General features: G+C 41.8%; 1 protein-coding gene across 1 annotated transcript; it reads left to right on the forward strand.

Moving 5' to 3' along the window:
- The first annotated feature begins 1,134 nt into the window (after positions 1–1,134).
- On the forward strand, positions 1,135–1,707 carry LOC148216777 (olfactory receptor 2T5-like). The gene has a single exon (XM_088134701.1). The coding sequence runs from the start codon at positions 1,135–1,137 to the stop codon at positions 1,705–1,707; it is 573 nt and encodes a 190-aa protein (XP_087990827.1).
- Positions 1,708–16,954: the final 15,247 nt, after the last annotated feature.

A 16,954-nucleotide genomic window follows, 5' to 3' on the forward strand; every position in this document is an offset into this window, starting at 1 on the left:
GGAGGATCCTAATGAAGCTGGGGAGAGGACATCTGAACAATGCAATATGGCCCTAAGGCTCTACTTCAGGCAGAAGTTGCTTGTAAACACTCTAAAGAAAGGATGGTAGGAAAGAGGTATCTTAATTAAAGTCTTGAAAGAAAATTTCCCCAGGGTGTGAAGGATACTCCTTGGAGGAATGAAGATACTATCACTACATTAATACATTCATCTGCACTTGCACATACACACCTTAAGTGGGATGGCTGCTGCTTTGGGAAGAAGCTGCTTTGGTTTTTAAGAGGTAAATTTTAAAATTATTCTTCAAAATGCTAACTTCCCCAAAGTTTGAAGCGTGTTGACCAGAAATCTGCAGAAAGTAGAAGTTACAGCGTGAACCGGTTAAAGTGTCATTCACAGAACTCAAGCAATCACATCTGTGCACTTATATACCTGTATCACATGCTCAGGACTAAAAATAAGTTGTGGCTCTACCACCGTGGACCTGCTGCATTTCATTCCATATGGTCAAAACCTCCTCTCTTTTTTGCTTCCAGGCTAACCTTGCATCATGAAGACTAAAGCCATAATCCAATAATGATCACGGGGTTTTGGTTTTAGCAGCTAGTAGACAGATGGTTTTATTTAGTATAAGACACAAGAAATAGCTATATTTGTTTCATCTGCTTTGATCTCTTGAGGGAGAGAAACTTGCCTATCATTCTGTAACCAAGGGGAAAATATATAAAATCCATTCTCACAAGCGGTTCCTTTGTTATTAGGTGAAATCCAGACAGTGAAACAGGGATGGGAGAAGAGAATATAACTCTATGGACAGAGTTTGTTCTTGCTGGACTCCTCCATCAAAAATCACCCACCATTTTTGTTGGTGTGATTAATTCCATGTTTGTGATTGCTCTGGTAGGAAACAGTCTTCTTCTTTTCCTTATTAAAGTGGATCCTCGTCTTCATAGGCCAATGTACTTTTTTCTGAGTCAGCTGTCTGTCATAGACCTCTGCCAAACTTTTGCCATTGTTCCCCTGATGACCGTGAATTTTGCAACCAAAAGGTACACCATTTCACTCTATGGGTGTGCTCTCCAAATTTTTGTCACCATGGCTCTGGGAGGAGCGGAATGCCTGATCCTGGCTATCATGGCCTATGACAGATATGTGGCTGTCTGTAGGCCTCTGCAGTATCCCATCCTCATGAGGAGCAAAGTATGCTGTATTATGTCAGTAGGTGTCTGGTTTTGGACTTTTGTACAGGCATTGATTTCTTGTCTCTACGTCCTGCCTCTTCCCTACTGCAAGACTAATGTGATTATTCATTATGATTGTGAGCTTCCAGCCCTCATACAATTGTCTTGTTCAGACTATTCTGCATTGGAAAAGACAAGATATTTTCTCAATCTGCTATATTTTCTCATCCCTGTCTCAGTCATCCTTGCTTCCTATCTGGCCATTCTCTTGCAGGTTCTGAGGATGAAGTCCACAGAAAGGAGCCACAAAGCCTTGGGCACCTGCTTGTCCCACTTGTGCGTGGTGGGGTTCTTCTACGGAGCGGCTATTTCGACCTTCATGATACCCACATCCTCCTATTCAGCAGAAAGGGCTAGTATCAGCTCACTGTTTATAACTGTTTTCCCTGCCATGATTAACCCTTTCATATATAGCCTGAGGAACCGGGATGTTTTCGCCGCATTCAGAAAAGTCATTTCAAAATAGATCCAAGGTAAATAATATGTATGTATGTATTTATAAAGTAAATGAAAATGACTGGAATCCCCTTTGAAATAGCTCATTTTGCTTAATCTTCAAGCAATTAAGGAGGGCACTAACCTGAACTCCAGTTGTATAAATAGACAAATAACGACGCTTTCTTTGGACTATTGGGTGATCTAACATCATACAATATGGGCCGAAGCCTGGGGCCCTGGGCATGTGATGCAGCCCGTTTCCTGGCTGTGCTGAGGGCTTTTTTTTTTATTCTCCAACTGCTGTTTGTTTTGTTTCTTGTTCGATTTGTATTTGTATATGTTTTTATTTGTTTTAATGTTGTGAGCATCAGCTACTGAGATGGGTGGCTACTTGAATTGATTTAAAAATAAATAAATAAAAACATTTTGAAAAATAAAACAATCAAGTATTTTTCGATTATAAGATGTTTTTGTTTGATAGCAATGAAACAGTATGCAAATGTCCCTTGTTTTGGTTACTAAAGCAGTACTTTTTAGGGAGTGGCAAGGAATAACTGAGATTCCTTCCTTCCTCCCTCCCTCCCTCCCTCCCTCCCTCCCTCCCTCCCATCCTTCACCTGTCTCGGAATCAAACTAGGATGCAGATCCCTTGATTTGTTAGAATTCGCTTTGGGCAGAGGGGGAGCTCACACAAGACTGCCGAGGGCCATGTGTGATCCTGACCCTGAGATGTTAGAGAAAGATAATCCAACTTCTTAGACAAAAGAATCTGTAAAAATGCAGAGTCTGTTTCTGTATGAAGTTAAGTTGCTTCTCCACCCCAGTTAAAGCCTTGGGAATCCCTACAGTACTAGTGTCTTTTCTTTGGATTGTGACAACCAGGCATTTAATTTGCAAACCAGTGCCGAGATAATGATCCCTGAATAAAATGACTAGGGCAGAGTTTCACAGTTGAGTTAGAATATTAATTCCAAGGAAGAGTTCAGATGTTAGAACCTCTTGTCTCAACAAGGATCTGCAATGGAACAGGTATATTTTTATTCCAAGAGCCCAGTAAACTCAGCCATAACAACATCAAGCTTCACTTATGTTTTCCCTTTTGTTTTATCTTAATAAAATTGGTTGCCTAAATTTTTTCTACCAGTGCAATCCTTATCATGTATAATAGCTAATAATGACATAGCATGCTAAATGTGAGGTTTTATTTTGTTTTGTTTTAACTTTGTTTTTTTAAAGATATGTTGTAAACATCTAGCCTCTTCGGTTAGATTTCGATTCAGAAACTGGGTGATTCCGCAACACTACCCAGAATGGAGGAATGGTTGGTGAAGAAGATAGAGCTTGCAGAGATGGCTAAATTAACTTCTTTGATTAGAGAAAAAGCAATATCTGCGTTTATTTCTTGTTGTTCAGTCGTTAAGTCGTGTCCGACTCTTCGTGAACCCATGAACCATATTGCACCAGGCCTTCCTGTCCTTCACTGCCTCCCTGAGTTTGCTCAGTTTCATGTTCATTGCTTCAGTGATGCTATCTAACCATCTCATCCTCTGCCGTCCTCTTCTCCTTTTGCCTTCAATCTTTCCCAGCATCAGGGTCTTTTCCAGAGTCCTCTCTTCGCAGTAGGTGACCAACATATCTGAGCCTGAGCTTAATTATCAATCCTTCCAATGAGCAATCAGGGTTGATTTCCTTTATGATTGACTGGTTTGACGTCCTAGCAGTCCAGGGGACTCTTAAGAGTCTTTTCTAGCACCAAAGGTATCAATTCTTCGGCGCTCAGCCTTCTTTATGCTCCAGCTCTCACAGCCATGTATTATCAATCTTGGTTTGATGGCTCTTTTTATTTCATTTCAAGAAAACAACATGCGACTGAAGGAGAAAAACAGCCACCCACCCACAAAGTATTTCTGCCCTATATCAAAGGGGTCACAGACCGCAAGGGAAAACTGATGGAAAAACACAATTTCCAAACAATCTTCAGACCCACCAGAAAAGTACAAGAAGTGCTAAAATCAGCAAAAGACAAAAGGGATCCCCTCACCGCCGCAGGAGTATACCGCATACCATGCAGTTGTGGGCAAGTATACATCGGGACCACAAAACGCAGCATCCAGACCAGGATAAAAGAACACGAAAGACACTGCAGACTACAGCAACCAGAAAAATCTGCAGTAGCTGAACATGCTCTCAAGCACACTGGACACAAAATCCTATTTGAAGACACAGAGATACTGGACAACACCAACAGCCACTATACCAGGCTATACTGGGAAGCCATTGAGATTCACAAACACCAGTACAGTTTCAATAAAAAAGAGGAGAGTCTAAAAATCAACAAAACCTGGCTACCAATCCTGAAAAATACAGCCTGCAAAAGGTCAACGAACTCAGCTCAACCACCAGGACGTGTGAACAGTTCACACAATGAACTTGCTAATCACCCCCAGCAGCCCCTCGTTAACAATCCAATAGAAGAAAAAACCCTTCCTAATCCCCAGGAAGATACACACAGATTCTGACACCAAAACAAGCAGCCACTCAGTAACCTAACCCCCCCACACCCCCAATCCCCCCCTTCCCCCCAGATCTCTATAAATACCCACAAAAAGGGTCACATCACCCTGGGCACAGAGAGAACTGCTCCTATTTGTGCTCCTGCACTCTGAAGATGCCGGTCACAGGTGCTGGCGAAACGTTAGGAAACAAAACTTCCAGAACACGACCACACAGCCCGGAAGACCCACACCAGCCAAATTGGAATAGCTTTTCCACCCCTCCCAGAACAGCCTACAGCATTTTCCCTAATCTGCTGTGGAGGATTGGGTGCAAATACAGGAGGGAATAGGATTTCTGTTTTCCCAGTTCTAGTCTAAATTGATTTCTCTAAGGGCAGATCAACACTCTGTGCTATGCCCATTGCCAGTACAGGCCACCCACTTCTTCCGGAGTGGATGACGTTGTCCACTTCCAAGTCCCAGGCCATTGCAAATGCACCCTGTGCCTGTGGTTTTTCACCTTTGGTTCAAAATGTTTGTTTTCCAGCTCCATCGGTCAGAGCAGGTAGACTCCAGCTCTTTGTTCTGTAGCAGCTCGGCTCCAGATGGCTGAAGGCCCCTTTCCTTCAAGCAGCTGGTCCATGCCCTGCACAGCCATTCATCCTGGGCTGCTGAGCTATTATGCTCTCCCTGGTCAGCAGGGGGTAACAGTTTTTTTTCCGAATCCTGAGAGTGATCCAACAATCAAGCCCATTAATGAACTATCCTCAACCCTAAGGAGTTCATGCACGTTCAACCCTTTTTATTATTAAAACAATAATCCAAACTGACATTCTTCTGTAGGGGGGATTGCTTTTTTATCTATTGACATCTATATTCAATAAGCTGCATCAATTAGTTTCATCCAACAAACAAGTGTTGAATTATTAAATGGAATAATAATAACAATAATAACAGTAATAATAATACAAAATGATATTTGCTAGTAATAAATATTTAAAAAGGGACAAGTTACTACAAAATCTTCTCAGGATAAAAAAATTAAAGCGCAAACAAATGTGAATTACTATGAAGTAAGAAATCTTGAGTTCTGCTGTCAAGATACTTAATGGCTTTCATCAAGAAAATATTCCAAAATTTGGAAGAGCAGATCCTTGTGGAAGCATTGTGTAATAAACTATGTTGGGGGTTTGCCCTTGGAGGGGAGGAAATTGCTTGAAATCTAGATTATACAATGGGAACGGAGAGCTAAAGGGATCACGAAGTGACTTTTGGGAAGCCACAGGGACCATTGGAAGAGAGCTGGTATAGATGGGTTCAAAAGATCACTTTAGTTTCCTATTAATTTGCTTCCTTTGTTCCTCCAACGGGCGCTCTTGTGTTGATTGTGTCCACTGTGTCTAAATAACAGAAACAGATGCTGCAAAGTCTCACACACCTTAAAAAAAAAAAAAGGGGTGAAGCTTCAATGGCACCGTCATGGCTAATATCTTGACTTTTCTTCCTATTCTTTGCCATTTCTCAGCACCCCTACCAATGCTATTATCATTACGTAGAACAGAGACAGAGAAAAACAGTCTGAAGCTACTACAAACCTAAGTACAAAAGAGGAAACAGGGTTTCCCACCCAGTCCAGGAGACTTTTGGCTGCTGCTACAATGGAGGCAGGAATCTCTCCCTTCTCATCAATATCTTACCTGTCATCTGAAGCCAAGCTCTTGGAGAGCTCATACACGAAAGAGATGAGTAGGCAGGAAGTGTTGGCTAGGAACTCTTCCGGACATGCTGACTAGCAGTGCCACCCCATTACCTCCTCTGACAAACACCAGCCAAAGCTCCTGGCCAGCACATCCTACAGGAGGACACATGAGACATCCTAAGGGAGGACACATTTTGGCAGCAGGTGCCAGAGGGGGAAATCTCCAGGTCCCGTTGGTTAGGAGTTTTGGCCATTAGTGCCAGAGGGAGGTGGGCAGAGAACACCTCTGGCTCATCCTTCCTGGGAGAACTGAGGGAGAACTGAGGGGTCTTCAGGCTTGCCCTCTCTGGCCCAGGCAGAGGTTATTCCTGCAGTCCACACTGGACAGCCTAGCTTAGGAGATCCCTTGGCCACCTTCCTTCATAGTGCAAGTGGTGCAAGAGAAGGCCAAGGGTATGCATGCATGCATGTATGTATGTATGTATGTATGCAGCTGTTTTTATGTATTTATTTTTTTAATTGTTGTATGCCATCCAGAGTCATCTCATATGAGATGGGCAGCTGTATAAATATGATAAATAAGTAAATAAAAAATAAATCTCTGAAGGAGACTGAAATGGAATGCTTCAGTTGCGTCACTTTCTTGTTAGAAGTCAAGTGAGCTCTATTTCTTACTTTTGAAACCACTGTGAGGGCAGGGCTACCTTTGAAACTTTGTTTTCTGATGGCAATTGCCAATAACTGGCTGAAAGGGGACCAGCCGTAGCTTGGTTGGACTGTTTTTGCTAGCAAGGGAAGCACAACTTGTTTGACTGTCTGTGGCCCTCCGCTTGGGTTTAAATGAAAAAATAATCTGGGTATCAAGTCATGTCAATTGTCTCAGTAAGCAGAGTATGAGTGGCCCAGCACCACAGTTTTTGTGGTGCTTGTGGCTTTCAAAAGGAGGAAACTCTGCCATGGATTTTCAATATTAGTGGTCAGAAGAGCTTTTAGAGGCTCAAACAGCAGATTTGGGGCACATGGGCCCCCAGATTCACCTTGTGAGGAGAAGAGAAAGCAGTTATGATCCTTGAAATCCTGGGCACGTAGCCTTTTCTGACCTAGAGTGCCCCAAAGATACCTCCCCCCCTCCTGCCGCCTTTGCAATGTTAGATTTTAATTCCCTTCCCTCAAAGAGGGTCAGCCTTGGAGGCTGATAGAGAGGAGGAAAGGAGGAACTGATTGTCAGCATATCTTCTCAAAGGTTGGAATCCTGTCTCTGGCCTCAGAAAAGAAAATCATTTGAATTCTGTAGCCACTAAAGGCATCAGGATTGTCATCTTCTTTAGGAAAGAGGGAACTTAACTGGTAATATTTGCTTGAAAGAATTGCCACTGTTTAATGGGAATCCTTCCAAGGGAAAATATATAAGATTATGTTGGGAAACCTGCTTGATATTCAAATAATACGGCTGTGTTGCTTCTCTACTGTTGATCAAAATGGTTGCTGATACTGGACAGAAATATTAAAAATAATTAGTCTGGATGTGTCCTTGTTTTCTCAGTTGCATTCACACTGTTAAATCCAAAAGACTCTAAAATGATACAACACAGCTAGTGTAGAATTGCTCACATATAGTGAACATGTAGACAGCAGATTGGACACTCAGATAGATTCATTGTTTACAGCCCCCTGCTCTGCAGATGAGATGTACTGCATTCTGATTTACATGAGAAAAGATTTCAAAAATTACAGGTATTGATATAAATTAGTAACTGTCAACTTATTGCAACAATTTTTTGGTGATATGACCATGTTTACAAGGACAGCTGTAGGCTTAAATCCATTGATTCATTGATTTTTTCCGTCTCTCTCTGCCCCAACCTCTCTTTTCATAGCTGATAGGATGACATTCACTACCAATTCAGAAGTGCTTATTCTTTTTCCCCAATCTCATCCCCATATTTCTTTCACAAAGGCCAGATATTGTATTAATCATGTGTAGTTCCCCTTTTTGTCACATTTAATAAGAAAAAACCAATGCCATGTCAACATCTAATAGCGGGTCTCTCCATCCTCTTAAGCAGCACTCAGCAAAGTGATGAAAACCCAGGAGCGGACTTTCATATCAAAGGATGAGTGAGTGATCTGATTCGGAGGTCACCATGAGGAGGAACCTGATGAAGCTGGTGAGAAGACGTCTGAGCCATGCACCATGGCCCTGAGGCTCTACTTCAGGCAGAAGCTGCTTGTAAACACTCCAAAGAAAGGATAGTAGGAAAGAGGTATCTTAATTAAAGTCTTGAAAGAAAATTTCCCCAGGGTGTGAAGGATACTCCTTGGAGGAATGAAGATACTGTCACTACATTAATACATTCATCTGTGCTTGCATAGACACACCTTCAGTGGGATGGCTGCTGCTTTGGGAAGAAGCTGCTTTTCTTTTTAAGAGGTAAGTTTTTAAATTCTTCATAATGCTAAGTTCCCCAAAGTTTGAACTGTGTTGACTAGAAATCTGAAGAAAATCGGAGTTATAGGATGAACCTGTTAAAGGGCAAAGAAGCATTAAGAAAATGCTTTGTAACTGCTTTGCAGCATCCAATTCAACGTCAGGTATGTCTTTTTAAAATTTTGCATTGGATACTTTTCTGAAATCTGATTTTTCTACTGTTAGTTGATTCACAGAATGAAAAGAACAACTGAATGGTAAGCAAAGGGATATCTTATCCCTTTGAGAGTAATGCTATCTTATTCTGTATTTGGCTCTGGAAGCATTTTCAAATGTAATCTGGATCACCAGACATTTTAGGGTCATTGACAGAATGTTGTTGTTGTTGTTCAGTCGTTAAGTCGTGTCCAACTCTTTGTGACCCCATGAACCATATTGTGCCAGGCCTTCCTGTCCTTCACTGCCTCCCTGAGTTGGCTCAGTTTCACACTCATTGCTTCAGTGATGCTATCTAACCATCTCATCCTCTGCCGTCCCCTTCTCCTTTTTCCTTCAATTTTTCCCAGCATCAGGGTCTTTTCCAAAGAGTCTTCTCTTTGCATTAGCTGACCAAAGTATCTGAGCTTGAGCTTCAGTATCAATCCTTCCAATGAGCAGTCAGGGTTGATTTCCTTTAAGATTGACTGGTTTGACATCCTAGCAGTCCAGGGGACTCTTAAGAGTCTTCTCCAGCATCACAGCTCAAAGGCATCAATTCTTTGGCACTCAGCCTTCTTTATGGTCCAGCTCTCACAGCCATACATTACCACTGGGAAAACTATAGCTTTGATTATGTGGATCTTTGTCAGCAAGGTGATGTCTCTGCTTTTTAATATGCTGTCTAGGTTTGCCATAGCTTTCCTCCCAAGGAGCAAGCATCTTTTAATTTCATGGCTGCAGTCTCCATCTGTGTTGATCTTGGAGCCCCAACAAATGAAGTCTGTTACTGCTTCCATTTCTACCCCTTCTATTTGCCAGGAATTGATGGGTCCAGATGCCATGATCTTAGTTTTTTTAATGTTGAGTTTCAAGCCAGCTTTCGCACTCTCCTCTTTCACCCTCATCAAGAGCCCCTTTAGTTCTTCTTCACTTTCTGCCATTAGGGTGGTATCGTCTGCATATCTGAGGTTATTGATGATTCTCCCTGCAATCTTAATTCCGGCTTGTGATTCTTCCAGCCTGGCATTTCTCATGATGTACTCTGCATATAGGTTAAAATAAGCAGTGTGACAGTATACAGCCTTGTCGTACTCCTTTCCCTATTTTGAACCAATCAGTTGTTCCGTGACTGGTTCTAACTGTTGCTTCTTGGCCCACATACAGATTTCTCAGGAGACAGGTAAGGTGGTCTGGTACCCCCATCTCTTTAAGAATTTGCCACAGTTTGTTGTGATCCACACAATCAAAGGCTTTTGCATAATCAGTTAAGCAGAAGTAGATGTTTTTCTGGAACTCTCATGCTTTCTCCATGATCCAGCGAATGTTGGCAATTTGATCTCTAGTTCCTCTGCCTCTTCAAAACCCAGCTTGTACATCCGGTAGTTCTCAGTTCACGTACTGCTGAAGCCTAGCTTGTAGGATTTTGAGCATAACCTTGCTAGCATGTGAAATGAGTGCAATTGTGCGATAGTTTGAGCATTCTTTGGCATTGCCCTTCTTTGGAATTGGAACGTAAACTGACCTTTTCCAATCCGGTGGCCACTGTTGCGTTTTCCAAACTTGCTGACATATTGAGTGCAGCACTTTAACAGCATCATCTTTTAGTATTTTAAATAACTCAGCTGGAATACTGTCATCTCCACTAGTTTTGTTGTTAGTACTGCTTCCAAAGGCCCACTTGACTTCACTCTCTAGGATGTCCGGCTCAAGGTCAGTGATCACACCAGCATGGACATCAGGGTCATTAAGATCTTTCTTGTATAGTTCTTCTGTGTATTCTTGCCACCTCTTCTTAATCTCTTCTGCTTCTGTTAGGTTCCTGCCTTTTTTGTCCTTTATCATGCCCATCTTTGCACTAAACGTTCCTTTGATATCTCCAATTTTCTTGAAGAGATCTCTAGTCTTCCCCATTCTATTGTTTTCCTCGATTTCTTTGCATTGTTCATTTAAGAAGGCCTTCTTATCTCTCCTTGCTATTCTCTGGAAATCTGCATTCAATTACTTATATCCTTCCCTTTCACCCTTGCTTTTCACATTCCTTCTTTCCACAGCTATTTGTAAAGCCTCATCTGACAGCCATTTTGCTTTCTTGCATTTCTTTTTCCTTGGGATGGTTTTAGTTGCTGCCTCCTGTACAATGTTACAGACCTCCATCCATAGTTCTTCAGGCACTCTGTCTACCAAATCTAATCCTCTAAATCTATTCATCACCTTCACTGTGTACTCACAAGGAATATGGTCTAAGTCAGACCTGAGTGGTCTAGTGGTTTTCCCTACATTTTTCAATTTAAGCCTAAATTTTGCAGTAAGACGCTCATGATCTGAGCCAGAGTCAGCTCCTGGTCTTGTTTTTGCTGTCTGTATAGAGCTTCTCCATCTTTGGCTGCAAAGCATATAATCAATCTGGTTTCGGTATTGACCATCTTGTGATGTCCATGTGTAGAGTCGTCTCTTGTGTTGTTGGAAAAGAGTGTTTGCTATGACTAGCTTGTTCTCTTGACAGAACTCTATTAGCCTTTGCCCTGCTTCATTTTGTACTCCAAGGCCAAACTTGCCTGTTATTCCGATTACTCCTTGACTTCCTACTTTAGCATTCCAATCCCCTATGATGAAAAGGACATCTTTTTTTGGTGCTAGTTCTAGAAGGTGTTGTAGGTCTTCATAGAACCGGTCAACTTCAGCTTCTTCGGCATCAGTGGTTGGGGCATAGACTTGGATTACTGTGATGTTGAATGGTTTGCCTTGGATACGCACTGAGATCATTCTGTCATTTTTGAGGTTGTACCCCATTACTGCCTTTCCCACTCTCTTATTGACTATGAGTGCAACTCCATTTCTTCTAAGGGTTTCTTGGCCACAGTAGTAGATATAATGGTCACCTGAATTAAATTCACCCATTCCCGTCCATTTCAATTCGCTGATTCCCACGATGTCGACGTTCAATCTTATGGCTGACTGTAAACCCCTTACAGACTTTTTGCATGAAACAGAAAAAAAAATGCCCTTAGGACTTGTGGTTTCAATGGCTAGAAAAAAAAATTGGATCATAGAAAAAAGTGAGCTTTTTTTATAATGATAGAGTAAGAGATAATTTTGTAATTGTACTTATATTTGTTGCAGAAGAAATTCGAAGCTCCTTCTTTCCATTTTTTTTTCATTCTTTCTTTCTGTACTTTTTCCCCATTTTTTCTTTCTTCTTCCATTCTCTCTACCTTGTATTAGTTTGTGTTAGTTTTTCTGTTCTTTGGAAAACTTTTAATAAGATTTATTTTTAAAAAATGGACAATTCTAGTAATTAGTTAAACAAGTTATGTGAATGCAGCCAATGACTTTAAAGGCATTACAAAAGGCAAAACAAATTGGAATAGCTTTTCCACCCCTCCCAGAACAGCCTACAGCATTTCCCCTAATCTGCTGTGGAGGATTGGGTGCAAATACAGGAGGGAATAGGATTCCTGTTTTCCCAGTTCTAATCTAAGTTGATTTTTCTAAGGGCAGATCAAGACTCTGTGCTTTGCCCATTGCCAGTACAGGCCACCCACTCCTTCCGGAGTGGATGACGTTGTCCTCTTCCAACTCCCAGGCCATTGCAAATGCACCCTGTGCCTGTGGTTTTTCACCTTTGGTTCAAAATGGTTGTTTTCCAGCTCCATCGGCCACAGCAGGTAGACTCCAGCTCTTCGTTCCATAGCGGCTCAGCTCCTTCCAGCAGCTGATCCATGCCCTGCACAGCCATTCATCCTGGGCTGCTGAGCTATTATGCTCTCTCTCGTCAGGAGTGGCTAACAGTTTTTTTCCGAATCCTGAGAGTGATCCAACAATAGCCCATTAATGAACTATCCTCAACACTAGGAGCTGCATCAATCAGTTCATTCTTCAAACAAGTGTTGAATTATTGAATGGAATAATAATAATAATAGTAATAATAATGATGATGATGATGATGATATTTGCTAGTAAGAAATTTTTAAAAAGGGACAAGTTACTACAAAACCTTTCTTCTCAGGATAAAAAAAATAAAGAGCAAACAAGTGTGAATAAATATGAAGTAAGAAATCTTGAGTTCTGTTGTCAGCATACGTAATGGCTTTCATCAAGAAAATACTCCAAAATTTGGAACAGCTGATCCTTGTGGAAGCATTTTGTAGTAAACTATGTTTGGGGTTTGCCCTTGGAGGAGAGGAAATTGCTTGAAATCTAGATTATACAGTGGGAATGGATTGTTTTAGTGATACTTCTTTACCTAAACAAAGAGACAGAATGACCAAGGGCAAAAAAGCAGTGGGAGTGTGAGCGACCTGGCTTGTGGGAAGCTGGCAGAAGTCTTCCTCCCTGCCTCCCCTTCCTTCCCTCCCTCCCTCCCTCCTTAACAATAAAGTGGCTCTCCTTTCATAGACGGAACTTATCTGGTTTTCCTTCTGCAGTCCCAAATTCCTGCCAAGGAATCAGAGCCCTGAGGTTTTTCCCCTGCACAGTTCAAAATTCCTAAAAAGGTTTTTACCTTCCTTTTGTGTTCCATTCCTCTTCTGTATGCTGGAACCCAATGATTGTTGCTTCAATAAAGTTGTGTGATCTTCCTCCTCAGAGCTGCCCTCCATTTTTCAACATCCACGGCAAAACAAAATTAAGCTGGGATTATTCTGAGTTTCTTTCTCAGGACTTGTAATCTTTTCTGCAAGGCCTTCTTTAATGGCTTGTTTGTTTCTTCCTTATCCCCAAGGTCAGCTCTGAATTCCTTTAGAACACCCAAATTATGGGAGTGTTCATTGCAACCACCGGCCTTCTCTTCAAACTAGCCCCTTATAAATAAACTAAGCCACTGACACCACATGGCAACTGTGACCCTTCCTGGCGGGGCTGCCCATCAAACTCTGGTTTTTCATGCTGGAGCAATAAGGGAAGCTCCTCTCTTGTTGCTGACTTCCCACCGATGGCAGCAGTGTCTTGATTCAGTTTGCAACATTTTCTTTATGTATTTATTTTTTTAATTGTTGTACACTGCCCAGAGTCACCTCGTATGAGATGAGCAGCTATATAAATACGATAAATAAATAAAAAATAAATCTCTGAAGGAGACTGAAATGGAATGTTTCAGTTGCATCACTTTCTTCTTCGGAGTCAGGTGAGCTCTATTGCTTTTGAAACCACTGTGAGAGCAGGGCTACCTTTGAAACTTCATTGAAACCAAGCTCTCCTTCTAAGGGTGTGTGCAACAAAGGGGGACAAGCGATATGGCAAGCCCCACCCCGCAGCAACATCACTGTGCAAACTCCTTCTTCACAGGCCTGTGTTGTGACACTGCATGGGGTGGGACTGGCGTAGCGACGCCACTGCATGTGCTCAGACACTGCAGAAGTGCAGCTTGTCCCTTGCTTGCTAGCAAAAAACAAACCAGGCAGTCAGCTTGTTTTCTGATGGCAATTGCCAATAACTGGCTGAAAGGGGACCAACCGTAGCTTGCTTGGACTGTTTTTGCTAGCAAGGGATAATTAAAGCACAAGTTGTTTGACTGTCTGTGGCCCTTTGCTTGGGTTTAAATGAAAAAATAATCTGGGTATCAAGTCATGTCAATTGTCTCAGTAACCAGAGTATGAGTGGCTCAGCACCACAGTTTTTGTGGTGCTTGTGGCTTTCAAAAGGAGGAAACTCTGCCCTGGATTTTCAGCATTAGTAGTCAGAAGAGCTTTTAGAGGCTCAAACAGCAGGCTTAGGGCTACATGAGCCCCCAAATTCACATTCTGGAGAAAAGAGAAAGCACTTAGGATCCTTGAAATCCTGGGCACGTAGGCTTTTTTGAGCTAGAGTGCCCCAAAGATACCTCCCACCCACCCACCCCCACCCCCACCCCCGCCGGCTTTGTAAGGTTAGATTTGAATTCCTTTCCCTCAAAGAGAGTCAGCCTTGGAGGCTGATAGAGAGGAGGAAAGGAGGAATTGTCAGCATATCTTCTCAAAGGTTGGAATCTTGTCTCTGGCCTCAGAAAAGAAAATCATTTGAATTCTGTAGCCACTAAAGGCATCAGGATTGTCTTCTTCTTTAGGAAAGAGGGAACTTAACTGTTAATATTTGCTTGAAAGAATTGCCACTGTTTAATGGGAATCCTTCCAAGGGAAAATAGACAAGATTATATTGGGAAACCTCCTTGATATTCAAATAATAGGGTTATGTTGTTTCTCTACTGTTGGCCAAAATGGTTTATGATAGTGGACAGAAATATTAAAAATAATTAGTCTGGATGTGTCCTTCATTTCTTACTTGCATTCACACTGTTAAATCCAAGACCCTGAACGTGTACAACACTGCTTGTGTGGAATAGCTCACACAGTGAACATGTAGACAGCAGATTGGATAGTCAGATAGATCACTTGTTTAGAGCCCCCCACTCTACAGATGAGATTTACTGCATTCTTATTTACATGATAAATGATTTGAAATATTACAGTTATTGATATAAATTAGTAACTGTCAACTTATTGCAATATTTTGTCCACTTTTTTGGTGATACGACCATGTTTACAAGGACAGCTTTAGGCTTAAATCCATTGATACATTGATTTTCTCTCTCTCTCTTTTTCACTCTCCCCCCAATTTCTCTTTTCATAGCTGATAGAGTGACATTCACTACCACCTCAGAAATGCTTATTCTTTTTCCCCAATCTCATCCCCATATTTCTTTCAGAAAGGCCAGATATTGTATTAATCATGTGTTGTTCCCCTTTTTGTCACATTTAATAAGGAAAAACTAATGCGGGCTTCTCCATCCTCTTAAGCAGCACTCAGCAAAGTGATGAAAACCCAGGAGCTGACTTCCATATCAGAGAATGAGTGAGTGATCTGATTCGCAGGTCACCATGAGGAGGAACCTGATGAAGCTGGTGAGAAGACGTCTGAGCCATGCACCATGGCCCTGAGGCTCTATTTCAGGGAGAAGTTGCTTTTAAACACTCCAAAGAAAGGATAGTAGGAAAGAGGTTTCTTAATTAAAGTCTTGAAAGAAAATTTCCCCAGGGTGTGAAGGATACTCCTTGGAGGAATGAAGATACTGTCACTAAGTTAATACATTCATGTGCGCTTGCATATACACACCTTCAGTGTGATGGCTGCTGCTTTGGGAAGAAAGCTGCTTTGCTTTTTATGAGATAAGATCTTGAACTATTCTTCAAAATACAAACTTTCCCAATGTTTGAACTGCTTTGACCAGAAATCTCAAGAAAGTAGAAGTTACAGGATAACCTTGTTGAAGGGCAAAGAAGCATTAAGGAAATGTTTTGAAATTGCTTTGCTGCATATGGTTTAGAGTCAGGTATGACTTTTTAAAGTTTTGCATTGGATATTTCTCTGAAATTTGATTTTTCTCCTGTTAGTTGATTCACAGAATGAAAAGAACAACTGAATGGTAAGTAAAGGGATATCTCATCCCTTTGAGGGTAATGCTATATCTTATTCTGTACTTGGCTCTGGGGGCATTTTCAAATGTAATATGGATGAACAAGTATTTTAGGATCATTCACAGAATACAAGACATCATGTTTCTATTCAATATGGAATCATCCCTGCCATTTCTATAACAGATATATCACACTGTATGTGTAAGCTAGCATCTTTGTCGTCTTTCGGTTAAATGCATGGAAGTGCATTTTTCCAAGGAAGAAAGAATCTTTTCACTGAACAATCGAACTGAAAATACAAGCAAACCCTCAGCAGCAATCAAATACAGAGAAGCTTCCTATGAAGTGTAGACTGAGCTTTGGCTACTGAGCTGCTGGCAAACCGATGTTATGCATGCAGGCCTCTTCTCCCATCCTGCAGCTGGCTTGCAACAAAGGGCCTTTCTCAGTTGCTGCATTGGAACGCTTGACACCTATTTTGGGTCACAAGGAAGTGATTTACTAACCCCTACCCAACCTCTATTGTATCTCTTCTGAGTTTTTGCCAGATAGCACTGTCCTCTTTCTGTGTGTGTGTGTGTGTGTGTGCTTTGTCTCCAAGTCATGCTTGACACCTGGTGACTTCCTGAAGAAGCCCTTGAAGTTTTCTTGGCAACATGCTCTGAAGTGGTTTGCCAGTGCCTTCTTCCTAGGGCTGAGGAAGCTGACTTCGTACCTGAGGCTTGACTGGAACTCACAGTTCTCTGGTTTCTAGCCCAGTGTCTTCAGCCACTGTACCAAATTAGCCCTTATTGGGTATGTAACACATCGTAAGAAAAAGGAATGACTCTTCATCACATCCCCAGTCAGTGTTAGAATGCCATTTCAGCAGTGCAACAGGAGTGGAGTTGATTTGGCTGCAGGAGTCTGTCCTCCTTCTCTGGCTCTTTCATGTGCTCCTCCTACCCATGTCACGTTATTTCAGCCCAGGGCTTCCCAAGTGTTTCCTCACTGAACCACTGGCCGGCCCAAATCTGTTTAGCTTTTTGAGAAGAGGCAAAGTCAGCCATGTATACCCTCCTGCTGTA

This window comes from Python bivittatus, unplaced genomic scaffold, assembly GCF_059951505.1.
Source record: "Python bivittatus isolate LINGU-HERP-01145 unplaced genomic scaffold, Pbiv_v1 ctg000080_np1212, whole genome shotgun sequence".
Taxonomy (NCBI): Eukaryota; Metazoa; Chordata; class Lepidosauria; order Squamata; family Pythonidae; genus Python; species Python bivittatus.

What these genes read in the sequence shown, in the direction of transcription:
- LOC148216777 (XM_088134701.1), top strand. Translation starts at nt 1,135, where the DNA reads ATGGCCTATGACAGATATGTGGCTGTCTGTAGGCCTCTGCAGTATCCC.